The sequence below is a fragment of the Gavialis gangeticus genome, unplaced genomic scaffold (assembly GCF_001723915.1).
Source record: "Gavialis gangeticus isolate Ggan-Ray unplaced genomic scaffold, GavGan_comp1, whole genome shotgun sequence".
NCBI classification, from domain to species: Eukaryota; Metazoa; Chordata; order Crocodylia; family Gavialidae; genus Gavialis; species Gavialis gangeticus.
In genome coordinates this window covers 52,423,477-52,441,578 of record NW_017728996.1, presented here as the reverse complement: position 1 = coordinate 52,441,578, position 18,102 = coordinate 52,423,477, and the positions used below count along the sequence as shown (strand labels likewise).

At 41.8% G+C, this 18,102-nt stretch overlaps 1 protein-coding gene across 2 annotated transcripts in view; it reads right to left on the bottom strand.

Moving 5' to 3' along the window:
• Positions 1 to 18,102, bottom strand: part of MYO9A (myosin IXA) — a 382,153-nt gene that overhangs the window by 65,161 nt on the left and 298,890 nt on the right. For both annotated transcript variants that reach the window (XM_019504515.1, XM_019504516.1), the window contains exons 16-19: positions 16,244 to 16,319; positions 10,433 to 10,576; positions 8,908 to 8,947; positions 5,389 to 5,511 (exon numbers count right to left, since the gene is read on the bottom strand). In XM_019504515.1, coding sequence (XP_019360060.1) covers positions 5,389 to 5,511; positions 8,908 to 8,947; positions 10,433 to 10,576; positions 16,244 to 16,319 — 383 coding nt within the window. The remainder of the gene's footprint in view (positions 1 to 5,388; positions 5,512 to 8,907; positions 8,948 to 10,432; positions 10,577 to 16,243; positions 16,320 to 18,102) is intronic.

The window sequence follows — 18,102 nt, the reverse complement described above, 5'->3', positions numbered from 1 at the left end:
TGGGTGATTTGGATGCTTTTTCCTAAATTAGTTCTGCAAATTTTACACACTATGAGCACCCAACAGCTCAGCAGATGTTTCTGGATCAGAAACTTTTTAAAGCTGGTATATTTTAGACCATTTTTTCCTCTGCTGAGCTGGAAAGCTGTGAATGCAGGGATGCTAGGATTCTCTAGCTTCCTGTTTCCTCTAGTGCTCATAACCATGCTGTTCTACACGGCTACCCTAGGAACCACCAATGTTATCCTATGATTCAGAGGTAGATATATTTCCTCTGTGCTTGGGTTGGAGAGGACTTCAATTTTATCTAAATCAAGACTGATTAATGTACGATCCGTGGGCTGCATCCAGTCCATGGACGCGTTCCATCCAGGTGGTCAGGCTACCACAGTGGTCACCAACCAGTGGATTGCGATCGACCGGTAGATCTTGGAGCCTCCTGGAGTCAATATGAGGCTGGGGCTGGGGGGCTGAGTGCCTGAGTGCCTGAGTGCATGCACCCCAGCCCAGCAGGTCAGTCCATGGGGGAGTGAAGGAGCAGGTGCTAGATTGCAGCCCTTGCAGTGAGGGACAGGGCTGCAGAGGCAGGAGCAGTGGTAAGTTGAGTGAGGCCCTCCCACCCAGCCAGGGCCCCACTCAACTTACCACTGCTCCTCCCTCTGCCTCAATCTGCCCCTCCCCTTCCCTCCCCACAGACTTACCTGCTGGGCAGGGGCAGGTGGGGGAGTTGCAGCGGTGCATGGTAGATCTTGGGTTTCTTTTAAATGCCAAAGGTGATCTCCTACTTAAAAAAGGTTGAGACCACTGGGCTACCAGAAGTTGGGGGGCAGGGTTAGGGACACAGCCTGTTGCAGAATTCAGGGCTCTTGGTCCCCAATGGACATGGCCACTGATGGCAGGGGGGTGAGTAAAGACTGTCCAGACCCCTGCCACTATAACCACTACAGCTGTTGCTAGCCCCACGGATTCAGCCTGGGAGGAGATCCTGTGGTCGGGATCCAGCCTAGAACCTGGGAGTTTGACACCACTGATCAAGATGATCCTAGACTCATTCTTTTGGAGGCACAGCTTCCTGGCACTCATGTTCTGGCAGGAGTCCAACAAAACTCCATCTCAGTAATGCTGCCACTGACAGAACCAGCATTTTCTGTGTAAAATTTATAACCCTTGTGTGTCAGGTGGAAAGAACTGGCTGTTCACGTGAAAATTCCATGTCCACAAGGCTCTGATTGCATTGTTTTTATAGTGTTTCATGCTTGTTGCAAATTGGAACAATTATATTAAAATGCTCTCATTTTTTAATTTTGAATTTACTTAAATTCATGAATGAGTGAATGAATTCATAGTGGCATTGTTTATAGTCACCCCCAACACTCCACAAGCATTTTGCTTTCTGTTGAATTTCTTCTCCACATCCTTCATCTGCCCTTTGTCTATTGGGACTGCAAGGCTCACTGAAATAGTGGACATGTCTTTACAAGACACAATACAAAGCAATATACTTCAAAGTAAGTTAATTATGAATATAGCCTTATTCTAATAATTCTGATTTTTCAGATGCTCTAAAAAAGATAGTTTCTGTATATTTATGCTATGATTATTATTATAGGAATAATATGCATTAAGCAGTGGGTTTTGGTGGGGGGGGGACAGGGGGGAAGGTTTGCAATGGAAAGGACGCAACTTGTGGAATCCCTTCAAAGACCAAGACTTCTGCAATGCACCAAAGGTCATCCTGCATCTTGGGAGCTATATGCAAATATGTGGCTCTGTCTTTTAAAATATTTCTTAGAAACAAACAAAAAAACATGTTTAGATTTGACTCAGAACTAGCACAGCATACTGGCTGACTTCCTTTTCTCTTCTGGTTCTCATCTTAGAAAAATGCAGAGTTGTATAACCCCCATGTTATTTAGCAGTCACAAGAGAGAAATATTTTCTCACGCAAGTAGTTTAGTGCAAACCTGCAGGAAAGCCTTTTATCAAGGGCACTGCACAAAAATCATGTTGTACTGAACTGGGCCATGAGAACACACATCTACTGTATGTCATGATAGAGTGTGCTTTGTGGCCAGTACCCAAACAGCCAGCTTCACAGCTGCTCCGCCTTTCACGGATTTCAGAAATGTTGAAAACTGATTGCAATCTTTTGGATCTTAAAGTCAAAAGAAGATCAGCACACATGCATTCAATAAGCAGGGGACAAAGCTACAAGGAAGACTGCTATTGGTCGGAGCTGGCTCAAATAATTTTGAGTCACGGTCATGATCATAGGGAAGAGCAGCAATAACTTCTTTGTATAAAAATAAATAAAATTAAGCAGAAGAGTAGATGTGTAATGAAATAATCTAAAGAAAATAACCGTATGTTTTTCTTCCTTTTAATTCTGTTCAATGATAATTTCATGTTACAACATCAATGAAGCTGTCATTTCCAGCCCAGTGTAACGCTGGTATGATTCTGCTCCTTCTATGTACTGTATAGTCTTCTTTACTTAGAACTATCAATAAAAGGATACTGAAGAGGTCAACTTTTTTCCAAGCAGAGTGCACATGGAAACAGGATAGAGAGTTTAGTTCACAGTCAATGGAGCACTTCAAGGATTCCTGGTAACTAAGCATTTGACTTCAGGTAGAAAATCACTGCTTTATCAGTGACAGAAACTTGGCTGCATCTCCTCTTTGGAAGTGTCAGCAGGAACAGGAGAATGCCACTGTGATCCTACATACCGTGCTCACTACCACCAATTTACAGAGCTGTTTATTACCAGACATGGTTTGTCTCTCCCATTCTTTTTTCTTGGAAAATAATTTAAATCTACTTCTTACACAAAAGAACACTGTAGGTAATAAATCTGAGCATGCAAGTCAACTGCAGCTTGCCTCTTTGCAACATTTCCTCCTTCTCCAAGATGGGAATGGTGAAGCCACTGACTACAGTCATGTTTCATATAACCAGAACCACAGCTGTTGTTTTGGGGTTTGCTTGGTTTTTTTTTAAATCAATTAAACTCATCCAAGTAATGTGTGTGTGGAAAAATGTTTCTACATTTTAACTAATTCCCAGGGAAATGTGCTTGGAATCATCTGGAATGAGAGAATGCTCTTTCTACAACCTGAACTTTCTGAAATGCTTTTCTCAGACACTGTCAACATACTTGTGCAGCTGTGTTGAGACTCAACAGTGGCAATTTCCAAGTCTGTAGCCACACTGAGGAGACTAAATTTTTAGCTACGGTTACTCATAATGGCAAGTTTGCTGGTGCAGAGCAGTGACAGCACAACAGACATTGCCACTGATCTCCTTTCAGAATTCATGGCTATTTCTGGAGCTAATGCAGCAGTGTTTGGCTTTTTTTGGCTTCAACAAGGAATTGCATTCTTAACACCGGCATGAAAAGAAATTGGATTTGAGATACAAATAGTGGAAGCAATTACACTTTAAAACACTGCCTTATTCAGAAGCTTTTATTGATAGATGCCACAGAGAAACCATGACAAAGGGACTTGTTCTCCGTATCAGGTAGCGAGCAACAGAACATAAACAAAAACAGGTGCTTGATCTGCATATGTCATTACACTGACTGCACACGCAAATCGGTACCTGAAGACTAACAACCAGTTAAATGTTAACAAGACACTTGGATGCACATTTACCAGATGGGCTGTACTTGGTTCTAAAAAAAACAAACAAAAAACAAAAAACCAAAAACAAACCAGCTTTCCACTTTTCAGAGGGCTGACCAATGTTCCAGAGCTGCTTTGATTAAGACATTAACCACAACTTATTCGATCTCTGGACACACTTCTCCCTTTGCTGCTGCCCAGAAAACCTGCACTGCTTCCCAATCTTCTCAACAATCTGCACTAAACACTGCTCTCCATTGCCCTTCTCACCACAACCTAATGGACAGGGGGTTGCTATCACTTTCTAAAAGGGCTGCTTATCCTCTTATCTATTGTGATCCTAAACATCCTCACCCATGAGACAGCCTAAGCCAAAGGCCACTGGAATGCAATAAAAGTTAGCTCTTTTCTCTTGCTGAATTTTGGCACTTGTCAGCTTCTCCTCAGCACGGTGACATTTTCCTACACGCCACCATTCGCATTTTTCAGTACAGCCATACACAAGCGATGTCTCACCCTGGGTGGCAGTGGAGACCATCACCGTCCCTGCACCCCCTCTATATCAGCACTCGGGGCTGGTGCCCTGCTCACCCACCCCTAGTGATGCTACTGTTTCTCAGAAAAAATGCAATAAGAAAGGTGGTAGGGCTACAGTATAAGCTAAGTCCTGTCTGTGTTTAAGTGGCATTGAGGGAAGCGGAAGTGGCAAAGAGATACCCCTTAAAATATTCCAGAGACTGGAAAAGGCAGGGTTTAGTTTATTTCTCCATCAATGTAAGTGTTCTCTACAATATCTGTCCTACTGCTTTGTCCACTCCGTTTTTATAATCCCCTGAATAACAATTCTCCATTATTTTCCTTGAAAGATTGAGTCTAAAATCTCACTGTGCAGAAGATCTTCCTGATAGGCTGCTTCAATCTTCCATTTCATAGAAACAAAGGGACATCAAGGATCACACCTAGTCCAACCCCCCCACACAGATGCAGAATATGCCCTAGAAGAGAAGTCTTTTCTTAAAAACCTCCAAGGAAGGGGATTCCACAAGTCATGTACACAATTTGTTCCACTGAATTCTTGTTCATTGGAAGTTTCTTCCTGAAAGTTCATCTAAACCTGCTTTGTTACAATTTAAACCCAATGCAATGTGTCCTGCCTTCTGTGGCTAGAGACCAAAGTTATTCTCAGTCTTCTTTGCAGCAGTCTTCTGAATACTTGGAAACTATCAAGGTAGTCTCTTAACCTCCTTATCTTCAGGGAATCCAGTTTCCCTGTATTGTTCTTAAAATGCAATGTCTCAAACCTGGCCATAGTACTACAGCTCAGTCCTAGCCATCCGAGAGAAGAGTGGTACTGGGACCGATGTATGCAAGACATGTCTCACACCCAATGCTTCTATTAATGCAACCTGAAATCACATTCATTTTCTTATGATAGCATCAAGCTGCTAACTCGTGTTGAATCTGTGATCCACCATAACCACCCCCAGTCCTTCTTTGCAGTTCTTTTCTATACCGCCTCAAAAATTCCTGTCTCAATCAGTAGTTACAGCCTTCAAAGCACATATTAACTATTACATTCCCACCAAGTCACAGCCTGCCCAAACTACATTTAGTAGCTTTCATGTTCTGCCACAGATCAGAGGGGAGGAGTTTTGTGCCCAGGAGTGCCATTCGTTGCACCATAAGATGCTTGCCTTGCACCTGCCCAAGAACAGCTCTCATCTCTCACAGGCTCCCTCACATTTGGAACATTTTAGATTACCTGAAACTGTGCACTGATGCTGGGGGGTTTCTTCTTCTTATGGAGATGGAGAAGAGACTTTGTAATGCGATCATGCAGGGTCAGGTTGGTTAGGTGCTTCAGAGATTTCACATCCAACAAGTGCTGCAGAATATAAAATAAGAGTGCGTTTATTTGCTTGCATTTCAGATAAAAATGACTAGCCAGGTTTTGTCCATTATGGTCTCCCTTGCTATCCCCACTTCTCTTGCTCTCTACCCTTTGGGGTAACTGCCCTAATTCAATATCCCCTGGGAAAAACAATGGAACAATTCACAGCACAGCTGGATATTTTTATTAGTATCCTTATTATGGTATCCAGAAGCCCAGTTCTGCTGGATACTACACACACACAGATGAAGTGCCTGCTCCTTTGAGTTTACAATCTGGATTTGAGCAGGACAAAACCAGTTTGTGCAGAGCATAAGGGAAGGGGGAGGGGAGTGACAATAATAGGAGTATATGGCTTAAGAGATTACTTTCAGCATGTGCAGTTCACAAGCTTGAATACGCATGCAAGTTTTAAACTACAGGACATCATCCTTGGTGCTCAAAGCTAACTAACAGCTTGACAGTTTAGCTTTAATGTGCTTTGTGCTTATACCAAGAGGAATGCATTACTAAAAATTAAGAATGATGACAAGTATAGTTCAGTACCTAATTCAAAGCATAAAATGTCAGTAAGTAATGTTCTAATAGCAAAAAAATAACTTAATGATGTAGCTCAGAAACAGCCAGTGTCCCCAGCCTCCCAAAATGTACCCTGTGGATATCTGCCATTGTTGTGAGAGGTGTGGGTGTGAAGAATGCATATTACAGCTTGATCCATTCCATTTAGATCACACTTTCTTTTCCCATTGGCATCTATACTGCACTCTATGATCTGATGCCATGCTGAGATTATACATTATAATGGAAACAGCCAATAAAGATAGACATTACAACTGTACTGTTCAGATTAATCCACTCAAGACTGTTCAACTCTGACTACTTAAGTACCCAGGCTGCCCTACTAGAATACACATGCTTGTGCTCCCAGGAAGTTGCTAATGGGATGCTTAACTGGGTGAAGTTTGGGTATTCCTACATATCAGTACACAGCTGTCTTGCATTTACAAACTAAAATTTGAGTACCACAAGGAGTTTGATCATTTGCCAGTTATTTTAATTGAGTGTTAACAACAATAGTTAATTAGAACCACTGCAAAACTTATCACATGCATGGAGAAAATGAGCTCCTGGAAGTAATTAGCAAGCCTTGAGGTTTCATTCCAGTAGGAAACTGTTGATGGAAAACATGCGCTTTGCAGCAGTAGCAAAGTGTTTGATTTAGGTCATGGCTTTGACTCAGATAACATGTGTGAGAGTGTTAGGGGAAAGAAACTCACAAGCAGTGTTCTGAGTTGCTCAAAATGCCTACATAAAAACATCAGTGGGAATTTGAGTCAATTTGGTTTAATGAGAAGAAAAAGAAGATGATCAGTTCATCTAGTTCAACCCACTGACATACAAAATGCCCTCGCCAGATACTTCATGGATACTTCATTTCACCCCATTTGTTAACCATTGTTCCTATAAATATCTCAGGGTAAAAACATATGTTGCCACACTAAGTGGATGAGCTGTGGCAAAAAAGTCCCACCACCGCTGATCTCCTTTAGTGGATGAAACATGTCTCCCGTTGCTCTGGGCAGGGGTCTGATACAAGACAATGGGCAATGCGTTTCCCCTTGCCCAGTGATTCCTCATATCCTTCACTGCCCTGTGCCCTCTGTGCCTACTTGCCAGGGGACCCATGCTTCACATGAAGGCAGAGGTTGGTGTGGATCCTGGGGAATTCCTAGCAGAGGAAACGTGGGGCAGTGCATGTCCTGGGGAATTCCTAGCAGCTTTGCTTGCATGCTGGGACCTATGCAGAAGCATGGGACACTGGGAATTCTCTGGATCCTGTACCACCCTGTGCCTCCTTTAATGGTGGAACAAAAGTAACATCCAGTGATCTCAGTGCAATTTGTACTTTTAAAAACAATAAAATGAAAGAGACAAAGTAACTGGAGGTGGTTCCATTCTTTTTTCCAGAGGAAAAGCTACTTTTTTTTTATTCATTGCTAATAAAAGCACAAATAAGGGTTGCACCTTTATCAAAATATTGTTCTTTATGGTATACACCCTCTGTGGTACTCCATGTTTATATTTTGCTGTTTATTTTTAATTAAACATAATTCTTATTGTAACGGACACAGCAAAAACTATCACACGCTGACTACCAGGGCAGCATCAGTAAATGATTATAAAAAGCCATAAGTGTGTTAGGTGGCAGACAACGCATCTCTTCTTATCTTATACCTTTGGGCACCAAAACCCAGCCAAAATTGAAGGCAATAGCAGCAGTGTTACACAGGCACCTTACCCAGAATGAGAGCTACAAATCAAATGTAGTGCTGTAGGACTGTAATTAAAATGGAATTAACCGATCACAGATTTTTCCTATGAGAGGAAACCTGCACTGTCCAGGTAAAACAGTCTGCTCTGGACATCAAATCCTAATAACTCTCCTATGGTCTGTGAGCATTTCTCTTCCAGTTTATTCAGATTTATCCAAAGAGGGCCCAGCAAACATGGAAGCAGAGATATAGCAAACTCATTTAGCATGGTGGGGAGGGGAGAGGGAGAAGGGCACGTTGGCCATGGTATGCCTGGGGTAGGAGGAGGAATAGCGAAGGAAAGAGTGGTCTTACCTGCCCAGCATCTCTGCATCGGGAACACAAGTGCTACTCCTAGAGAGCCCATGCAGCAGTAGCAGAGAGTGAGAGGGTCTCGCACAGGAACTCCATGCTGTGGGCTCCCTTGGAGTTGTACCAAATTTGCTACTGGATGTAGGGTAGTGAAAAAAACTCCCCAGGGAGAGTGAAGCACCATTCTACTTGCTCCCCCCTCCACCCTGATGAATAATTGTGGGGTGCAGGGGGCTCTTATGGCCAGGTAGTGGCAGTGCAGGGCTGCCCCTGCCCTGGTAAAGACTCCCAGGGTAGTTGTGAGAAATCTGGCAGCCCTTCATAGGCACCCTGCTGGCTCCACCCTAGTTACACTACTGCATGGATGCCCTTCTCCCCCAGCTGCAGGGGCCAGACCTTGTCTTTGCTGAATTTAAAATGGAGATTGAACAAAATAGTGTATAGTATCTGTGGTTGAAGGGCCCCACTGCCTAGGCAGTTCTCTTCCAGGATGAGTGAGTGCTGGTGTCACTTTATTATAAGTCTGCTAAGTCTCGTCTGCGTGATGCAAAAAAACCCCTGAACCCATCAGGCTGGAGCCAATTTAAATAGCTCTCAAATTGCGGTTGCAGCTTGGCGAACCACATTTTAGAAATGAACAAATAACTTTGAACTGGTCCCCTTTCAAACTATCGTTACGTATTATATGCAAGTTAACATTTAACCAAAGTAACTGCTTCCTTTCAAGCTTGAGGAAACAGAGAGATAAGTACTGCTGTTCTCTCACCTTTGGAAGACTGAGTTTAGCTTTGAAGTTCTTGTTTCGCCTATGGAGACAACAAAAAGTCATATTAATACAGGCATAAAGCTACAGAAATGCATTTATGTATCTATTCCAGAGCTTTCGTATTAACCCTCTAACAGGAGATCTCAGCTTCTGTCATGAGGAAGTCTTTGGCATTACCGGCAATAGTCAGCGTGACCTGGTGTGAAAGATTTGAAGCTATTTGAGCTAAAAAAATATATGTAAGAGGTATAAAAATATTTTTAGCAGAATGGTTACAGGGGTGGATCCAGTGGAGCAGATGTACCCCTGCTCTTTCAGTCAACCACACTGCAGGAGAAGCAGCTGAAGCAAGTAAGACTTCCCCCACGCTCCCTCCTTGCTCAGTGGTACTTCTCCCCCGACCACTGTTATTGCAGACACGTGGAAGAAAACCAGCCTGCTGCCACTGCTGTTGTCTAGCTGAGCTTGGCTCCATGTGCAGCCTGGCTTCAACAAGGCATCAGCAGCCTTGGAGCCCCCTGGTTCAGCAGGGAACAGTGGCAGCAGTGAGCAGAGGAAGGAAAGGAGTATGCCACTGAGTACAGAGGAGAAGGGGTAGGGAAGATTCTTACCTGCTTGAATGGCCTTAAAAAAAGTCCCTTATTTCTGTTCCCGCGATGAGATCTGCCTACCCTGGTGTGGGAAGGGAGAGACACCGGGAGCCAGGGTGCAGTCATCCCTGCAGCACAGGGTGCTGCTCTCACACCCCCGCTTTCCAAAAGCCTGGATCCGCCCATGAGGATACACAACAGTAGATAACACAATCCCTTCAAACCCTCCATAGCAATGTTTTTCTATATATAACCTGTATAATAAATGAGATTACTCTCCTTTCTGCATATCATTTGTGTGCGTGTGAAATGAAGTACAAAGGTAAGGAATTCCAATTAAATTGGGTTGACATAGCAAACTGTGGGGTAGCTGGTCCTTTGTGCAAAATGGGGAGAAAGGAACAGAAATTTATCCTCCAAATTATAACATCATGCTCCATAACTCGCATCCAGGCTAGTCTGGCATCTTTAGAAACCTATGATGCAGATACACTATGAATTGCCAATGTTGGTTAAAATATGGCCACCTACACCTCTCAAACTGAAGCAAAATACTCCATAGCTAGTTGCAGTGACTCAGTCAAAGGAAGTCTCAATGTCATTTTCCTCTAGTGCCACCATCACTCTCACATCTTTTGATTAGCATATTTATTATGAATGTAGATCCATTTCTCCAGCCAAAAAAAAAAAAAATTAAAGGAGGAAAGAAATACTAGCCAGCAAGCCCTGAATGATAAGAAATGGAGCATGTCATGGTCATAATAAACACCTGAGCCTCTTTGATAAAGATTTGGCATGTCCAAGTCCACTTGGAACTTGAACTTGTTGGATTAGTAGTAGATTTCCTTACTCTTGCAGTTCATATTTTTGTTATGACCTTTGAAGTGCAGTACACCTTACAGATTGAAACCAAGATCCACTCCTTTTATACTAACATGAGAATCCCATGGGCCCTCTCCAGTAGCTTGCTGTTGGTTGAATTAACAAATATCCCATCTTTGTCTAGGAAGGAACTAGGACTGGAGAGTCTGCCCTGTCGGATCGCCATCCTGGCATTCCAGCCAACTCCATAGGCATCACTGAAATGAGAAAGAGATGAGTCGCAACATGCACTTCTAAAACATAGTTATCACTTGGTTCCTTAAGAAAACAAAGCTAGTTGTTGAATATCATTAAAAAGTTCTGAATTGGAAGGTTATGCAGTTTCTTAAATGAGAAGACAAGTGACATTTCTCCTTGTCACTAGTCATTCACTTCTGCACCGTAAGTTCATAATGCCAGGCCTCAAATGCAGACACAACATCTGTTAAGCCAGATTTTTAATTGAGATCGATAGATAGATCGATCAATCTCACTATCGTTGGCTGATCAGGACTAGAGTATTCTCTCATTTACAGGATGATGCACTTCATCAGCTGTTGAAGTTAAGGAGTATCCAAAAATATATGCATTTAAAACTCTGCCTAGTTCTTTGTTCCCTAGAGATATTGTTTAACACTTTGGATGGCAGACAAAATGTGTGTTTAGTCAAATATTCCCTGTTTCATATAGCCATTTAGTAGGGAAGGTGAAGAGAAAGGAAAGGACAGAAGACACTGTGGGAAAAGGAAATGCTAGAAATGGAAGAGCCCAATACCTAAAGGACGGATGCACTTCAAAGAAAATGTCTGACAAAATGAGCAAACAGAAATGACAGATCCAACTCTTCCTGCTCTGTTACATAGCAGTGTGCTTTGATATCAAGAAAATGATAAACTCAGCTATGTATGGTCCCAATTGAAGGAATGGAGAAAGATGAATTAAATTTCCTTTTGGAGGGAGAAGAAACTTTGATACAACGCTCTCTAGAGATGAATGACAGAATACCACATCTGTAGGTAATTTTCCCCTCAGGAACTGGGCAATGGTACGGGGGCAGGGGAAGATGTGAGAAGGGGAGGAAGAGAGCAAGAAAGGCTAGATGAGCCCGAAGAATGTGACAGAGGGGAAACGGGGCCTGAAGTGTGCAGAAGCGCTGAATGGATACACAGTGAGACAAAATGAGTGGACACTCGGAGAAGCACATCTGGTAGTTGTAAGTACCCAAAAGGATCACCTCCAAAACCAATGCTCTGTTCACAAATCTTGCGAGAATGGGAATCAAACAAGCTGAAAGAATACCCTAGCAATCAATCAAGTGGAGAGATGGTTCCTATGAGCGAGAATCCTTTAATCTACTGGCTGTAATACATCCTTTCAGTCCCCTGCCTGAGGAAGGCGAGATGGACAAAATCCATACCCTACCAAAAGGGGATGGATCCACAGTGCTGGGTGGGCAGACACCTTCCTGGTTGATAACTATCAGACCACAATTGCAGAACAGGCATCCTCTTTCTTTCCCAGGCCCTTTAAGAGAAGACCACCATCATATATATATACACACACAATAACTTTGCAGGCGTGTTCCTTATCTCAGAACAGGAGTGGCATAGCTTCTTATGGAAAAGGCTTTGGCCCCAACAAGACATTGTAATGACTCTACAGGTGACAGTAATTCATACATATTTGAAAATCACCACCTGAATCTGATGATCAGACACAGAGGATTTGTGGGAGAAAGTTAGGAAGGGCTTCTAAAGCTGGGAGCCAAAATAGGCTCATTAGCAGAGTACCTGTTGGAGGGGAGAGCAGAGAATTAGCTGTTATCTCAAGGTAAAGGAGCCCTAAGCAAGACTTACCGAGTCTACCTACCATCCAGAGAAAGAGAATGATACTGGAAACAAAATCCAGGTGTACAAACATGGAACAGCAAACGGTCACTACTTGGCTTTTCCGTCTTTGTTTTACACGTAATCTGCCAACGCTAAATTTCCTACAATCCTACCATCATTATGATAGTTGGTTTTTTACATTCTGGGTTGAAACAGCACTTAGTCACAAAGAGAATCTCCATCAAGTTTGCAACGAGGATTTTAAAACAATATTAAAATCAGAAACATTTCCAGGTGACTTTAAAAATAGACTCTGTGGTAATTTTAATCCCTTTGGGTGCATGTGCACTGGCAATAGCTCACACACCCGCAACTTGTGTCACTGAGAGGGTTAATCATCTCACAAAGCCAGCCGAGCTGTTGGAAGGGAGACAATGATCTACAGCTGTTGTTATTCACATTTCTTAAACCATTAATGAACATAAAACAGTTTCTGTTGTACTGAAAATACAGCCACCCCGTCAAGCTTGGGTTAGTGATATCATGCTTTTAATTATTTAGTGGCTGCTTTAGGCAGTTTTAAAGGCAGGGTGTCTCTCTCATGCTTTGGCGAAGCCTTTTCCCCTCCAGCTGCCATAATATGCATGTGGAAACCACATAACCACTTTCTTTGGAGGGGAGCTGGGGAGCAAGGATTGATCAGTAATCCCCTCTGCAGCTACTTCCTGCATGATGTCATTGCTTAGCTTAGCTTTCAGAAGGATGCCTCAGACTATACTGCAGGGCTGGATCTATGCCCTGTTATCACCAGCCATATGGTAATAAGATAGATATAAAAAGGAAACTCCTGGTTTTAATTTAGGTCCAAGAAAATGCTTAATGAATAACACATTAAGAATCAGAAGACCATCACTCTATTAATTTGCAGGGGAGAACTGATTTAAATTGGTACATTTTAGTTACAAAAAAAAAAAAAAAAAGCCTTTTATTAATTCGTGTTATACTTTTCTGAGTGTACTTTTCTGGATTCCTGTGTATCGTTATCTTTATTTTTGTAGGTACAGCTTTCCATGCAACTTAACCTATATGATCAACATTTCTCTTCAACAGAAACTAAACTGTAATGTCTGAAATTAAAATTGCACGCACGCTCGATCACTACATTTGCGTTTAAACATATAAAATGTTACTGATTTTTCCTTTTTGGAGCACGAGGGAAATAAGACATTTAGGGTTTGGGGGTTTTACCATCTGTAGCGGAATTATAGATTGTACATTGTAAGTCTATACTAATGGTACAATATTAAGAGATGCATGTACTAGTTGTGATAGCTTGATAAGCACATTCTCTACTCATCACTGTACAAATTCTAGTACAGTTAGTAAAGCAAGGCTAAGTTCTCATACTCAGGTAGCTTTAAGCACTACAGTTAAAAAATTATTATGGCACAACTGCTGTGGATACAAGAGAGGCTATCACTGGTAATGGAAGATGGCAAGGTACTTACTACCCTTTTACCTTAATCTTCCGGTGGCTTTGACTTTCAGAGAATGTATTTGCTATTTTGGCTTCTTTTAATCCAAATAAACTCAGGAACGTACTCCACACCAAGAGGCAATAAATAAATACAAGCATTTTTCTTGGTCCCCCGTTACTCCGATGTGGAAATAGGGATTCCACTGCACTTACTGTGAATTTCAAGGAAATACCTTCTATAACAAACCTGAAATTTGTCCTCCAAGATAGTGCTGTCACATTCTGTACTAGGAAGACTCTGGCAAACCACAAAACTTAACTCTGAAGATCTTTAAAAGGGGAATTATAGTCAGAAGAGCGTGCAAAAATGCCACCATCCTACTCAACAGATCTGCTGTGTGCGTCAGAACCGGATCTGAAGACTTTTGGAAAATAAGCTGTCTCATTTAAGCCTGCGGAGACAAGACAACTGTAGAAACATGAGTTGGAGTCATGGGTAAAGCAACTTCCTTTACAGCTAATTTCTGACTGCAGATTTTTTCTTACCTTTAAAGAAACATTTTGTGATGGACAAAGACTCTAATTAAGTGTAAACATAACAAAAAATAAACCTTGTGCAGCCAAAGTGAATACAGAAATGTTGAATGGCAGATATGCGGCTCTTATCTTCACTATCCACAAACACTACACCACCTACATTAAACGCATTGTGGTTGGAGTTGAACTGGTAGGAAATATAAAGGGATCAAACAAACAAGGGCACTAGAAAGATATTGGCATTTTCTTCCCACAAGGATGGAGTTATTTCCAATAACCAAAACAAGGCTTCTCTAGAATATGGCCACTCCGTAAGTATTCAGCTCTACATTACCCAGTGAAGCAGTGTGTGGAAGAGCAGACAATAACTTTGTACGTGTGTTTTTTCTCTCAGCCCAGGAGTGGCATAGCTTCTTATGGAGAAGTCCTTGGCCCAAACAAGACAGTACTGACTCCCAGTATAAGCCTAATTCATACATAGTTGAATCCAAGCTGGATAACACCATTTTGTGGAATTATTTTCTTTTTTGGCACTGAAAGTAAGCCAACTCACTTAAGAGCTTGAGAATTTTTAAGTCTTTTTTTCGACAGAACTTCATGGCCTTCCTGACATTAAAAGTATATAGCTACTTCAGCTGTACTGGAAGAATACAAGGAAGTGAAGATATTCTACTTTATCTGGAAATTAGTAAGTACTTGATGAACAAAAGATGATGATACCTAGCTGTCTCTGTCCCAATGAATAAAAGAATGGAACTTTAATAAGCAAAGGCTTTTATCTAGGACATGCTGCGCACATAGACATCAGTCAAAAGGAACAATGGTTTATGGACAACTGTAGAGGAGTATTCTGCACAGGTTGAAAGAAATCTTAACACAGAGCCCAGTGCTAAAAGACCAGATCCTCTGAATCATTATGATTATACTTGGAGAAAACCACAAGGAGTAAAAGTGGCTTTTAGCCACACTGATGCTTCCACATTTTGGTCTGCCCTGGTGCTATCTGGTCCTCTGGTGGAAATTAAAGGAAATTCATGACTGCTGTACCTTACATTCAGAAACTCCACGTAACTCTTTCTGCAAGTGAGGACTGATGAAATACTCTGGGGTCAGGCCTCTTATGCTGAAGACGAGAAGAGAGTGAACAGAGCAGAAAGACTATATTGCCTCAAAGCAGCTTGAAGAGAGGAGAGAAATCAGGACCTATGATTTGTCTTCTAGGGAGGAAGGGTTTGTCTGGCAGGAGTCTTAATTCTGAAGATGGATCTGAATAACCCCTCATGAAAGGGAAGCAGGCAGCAAAGCTGCTTCTGACATGCAAACCTGACACTTTAAATGAGCTACATCTTCACTGAATCCTTGCTGGAAAAGGCCAAGTGCTTTACTGAAAGCACATTTCATAAGCTTACCAACTAATTGCAGTGATAGAATTGATCCAAGACCCACAACTAACAGAGCAAAGCAGAAGATCATCTGCACTTTACAACAGTTTAAACCATCATCAGACATACACTTACGTTTGCAGTCAGTCCCTTGACATTTCTTTAGCAAATGAACCTGTACAGTAGCCAGGAACTTGAAACCAACACCTCAAAACTCTGCAACTCTTTGGATGCTCCACACAAAGCTGTGCATAGGAGCTTTCTGTGTAGTGCATCCCTTTTATATACACAGATTTTTGTTCAAAATAAAATTGTGGGTGAAGTCTGACCTCCTGACCACCTATAACCAAGATATTTTGCAGCTAAATGTTGAAGATGGAAAACCCTGACACCTCCTAACAATATTTTATAGCCTGCTCCTTATAAGCCCTCAAACTTCACCATGTGCAATTACAGAATGCTCCTCAGAAGTTACCATCATTTCAAATTCTTACCGTCAAAAAAGATCTAAAGATATCCTCATGCAACAAGAAGAAAGGAAGAAGGGGCTGAATACTGACATAAAAAGTTAAGACTGGAAGAGACATTTACACATTTTCAATGCTAGAAAGAAGTTCTCTCCTTATTTCCTTTACCTACTAATCAGAAGAGCAGACTTACCGGTGAGTCCTTTCATTGATGGTATTGACTCCCTGAAGATCTGAAAGAGGTGTCCTTGGGCTTTTCCTGGTAATACCTGTGGCAGCACAACAACATAAGTTTTTATATCTGTTTACATTTTTAAATACTTAATTTCAAATATTCTCTGTGGAAGAGAGTGATTAGTGCAAGCAACAGCTTTGTGTTGGCTGCAAATGGGGGAAAAAAGGGAATATGCACTTGTTATGGCACATGCTGGGAATGCAAAATAAGGGGTGCAAGGAGGAGTCATGGCTGCTGAAATCTCAACCGACTACTCACTTATCACATTTTTTGCTAGCATTTTTATTTCCCCAATCTTCCTTTTCCTCCCCACCCAGTCCTACACACGTGCAGTGTGTTAGAGGGGTGTTTCCATTGTTAGAAAGCAAGAAGAGGGGGAAACTGTCAATCACTGTCATGATGGGTATAAGTAAGGTACCAGTGCACGTTATTTCCTGCTGGTCAAAAAACTTTAAAGCCGTAACACTGGGGGGAGGAAATGATATGTAATGATTAGTAGCTTCCTTAAGAAGCTGAAAATCAGGTGGATATGAGAAAGAGAGAGTTTACCACAACCTATTACGTAAACAGCATTTTTTTAACTGGTCACATATCCCCACTTTCTCCTCTTCTGGGCAATGAATGCACATAAGCAATACACTGACATGGGGGGAATAGGAGGGAGTCTCATCTCTTGCCAAAACTGAAACCTGATATTAAGACGTTTAATATCTTATGTCTGATAAATGCATGAAGAAAGAAACACCTAACAGCGCTGCAGATCTGACAGAGGCTTCAGCTGCAGATGCCCAAAAAGAGGATACATTTTGAGTGCAAATACATTTAAAAGGAAGGGGCGGGGGTGGAAAATGTCTTTGCAGACAACAAAATCTAGTTCATAACTCAACCTAAAACAACGCATAGCTCACATTCCACCTACATGTATTGCAAAACAGACTACTGAAAGCCTGGAAAATAAGGGGGAGTCCAGCAGTCTCAGTAAAGACTTCTGCTATTTCAGCCCTGCCATCTCAATGCTTAATGAACACTGCTTACAGTTCTGTCAGTGCTGTGGTATTAGCAGTCCCAAACTAACAGGCTTCCCACATTTTCAAGGCATTCAATAATGGCCCTGAAACTATCAGAAGCTGTGAAAATGAGGGGAGCTAGCCAGTTTGGGGATTGCTAACACCCCAGCACTGACAGCCCTGGATGCTTACCTAAGGAGCATATTTCATATTAAGTTTGGAACAGGTACATACATAACTTTTTCCAGCCCCAAGGGTTAGGCACTTAAAAGGGAGTAGATACTATTTAGAGACCCTATGACTTGCATATGATTATGAAAACAGCTAAGCAATTCCTTAGCAGTCCTGAAATCCTTCCTGTGTGTCAAGTAAAATTTTGGAATTTGCAGAATCACCTATCTCCTCTCTTGCACATCAATGGCATGTACACAAGTATATGTTCCTCTGCTATATGGAGTAAAGTAGGAAACCCCAGGAAGTAAGAAAGTCTGTCTTGTCTTTTGCAATAAAATATAGGAGTAAATGCAATGACACTCTCTTTTTTTAAAAAAGAAGAGATAATCTAGGGTCAGTGAAACGAATGTTCATAGTTCCTAGCCATTGAATAGATCCTTTCTAAAGGTAAGCACAGGGAAAAAGAGATATCTTACTCCTGAAGAGAAAGAAGCAAACTTGTAGCTGAAATACCCCATCTGATACCAGTTAAAGAACGACTTTTACTTGGGCTTTGCAAAAGAAAGCACTTAGACAGGGGCAAGCCACTAAACCTCATAGATCCTCAGAATCTTGACTATCAAGCAGTTTCCCTGG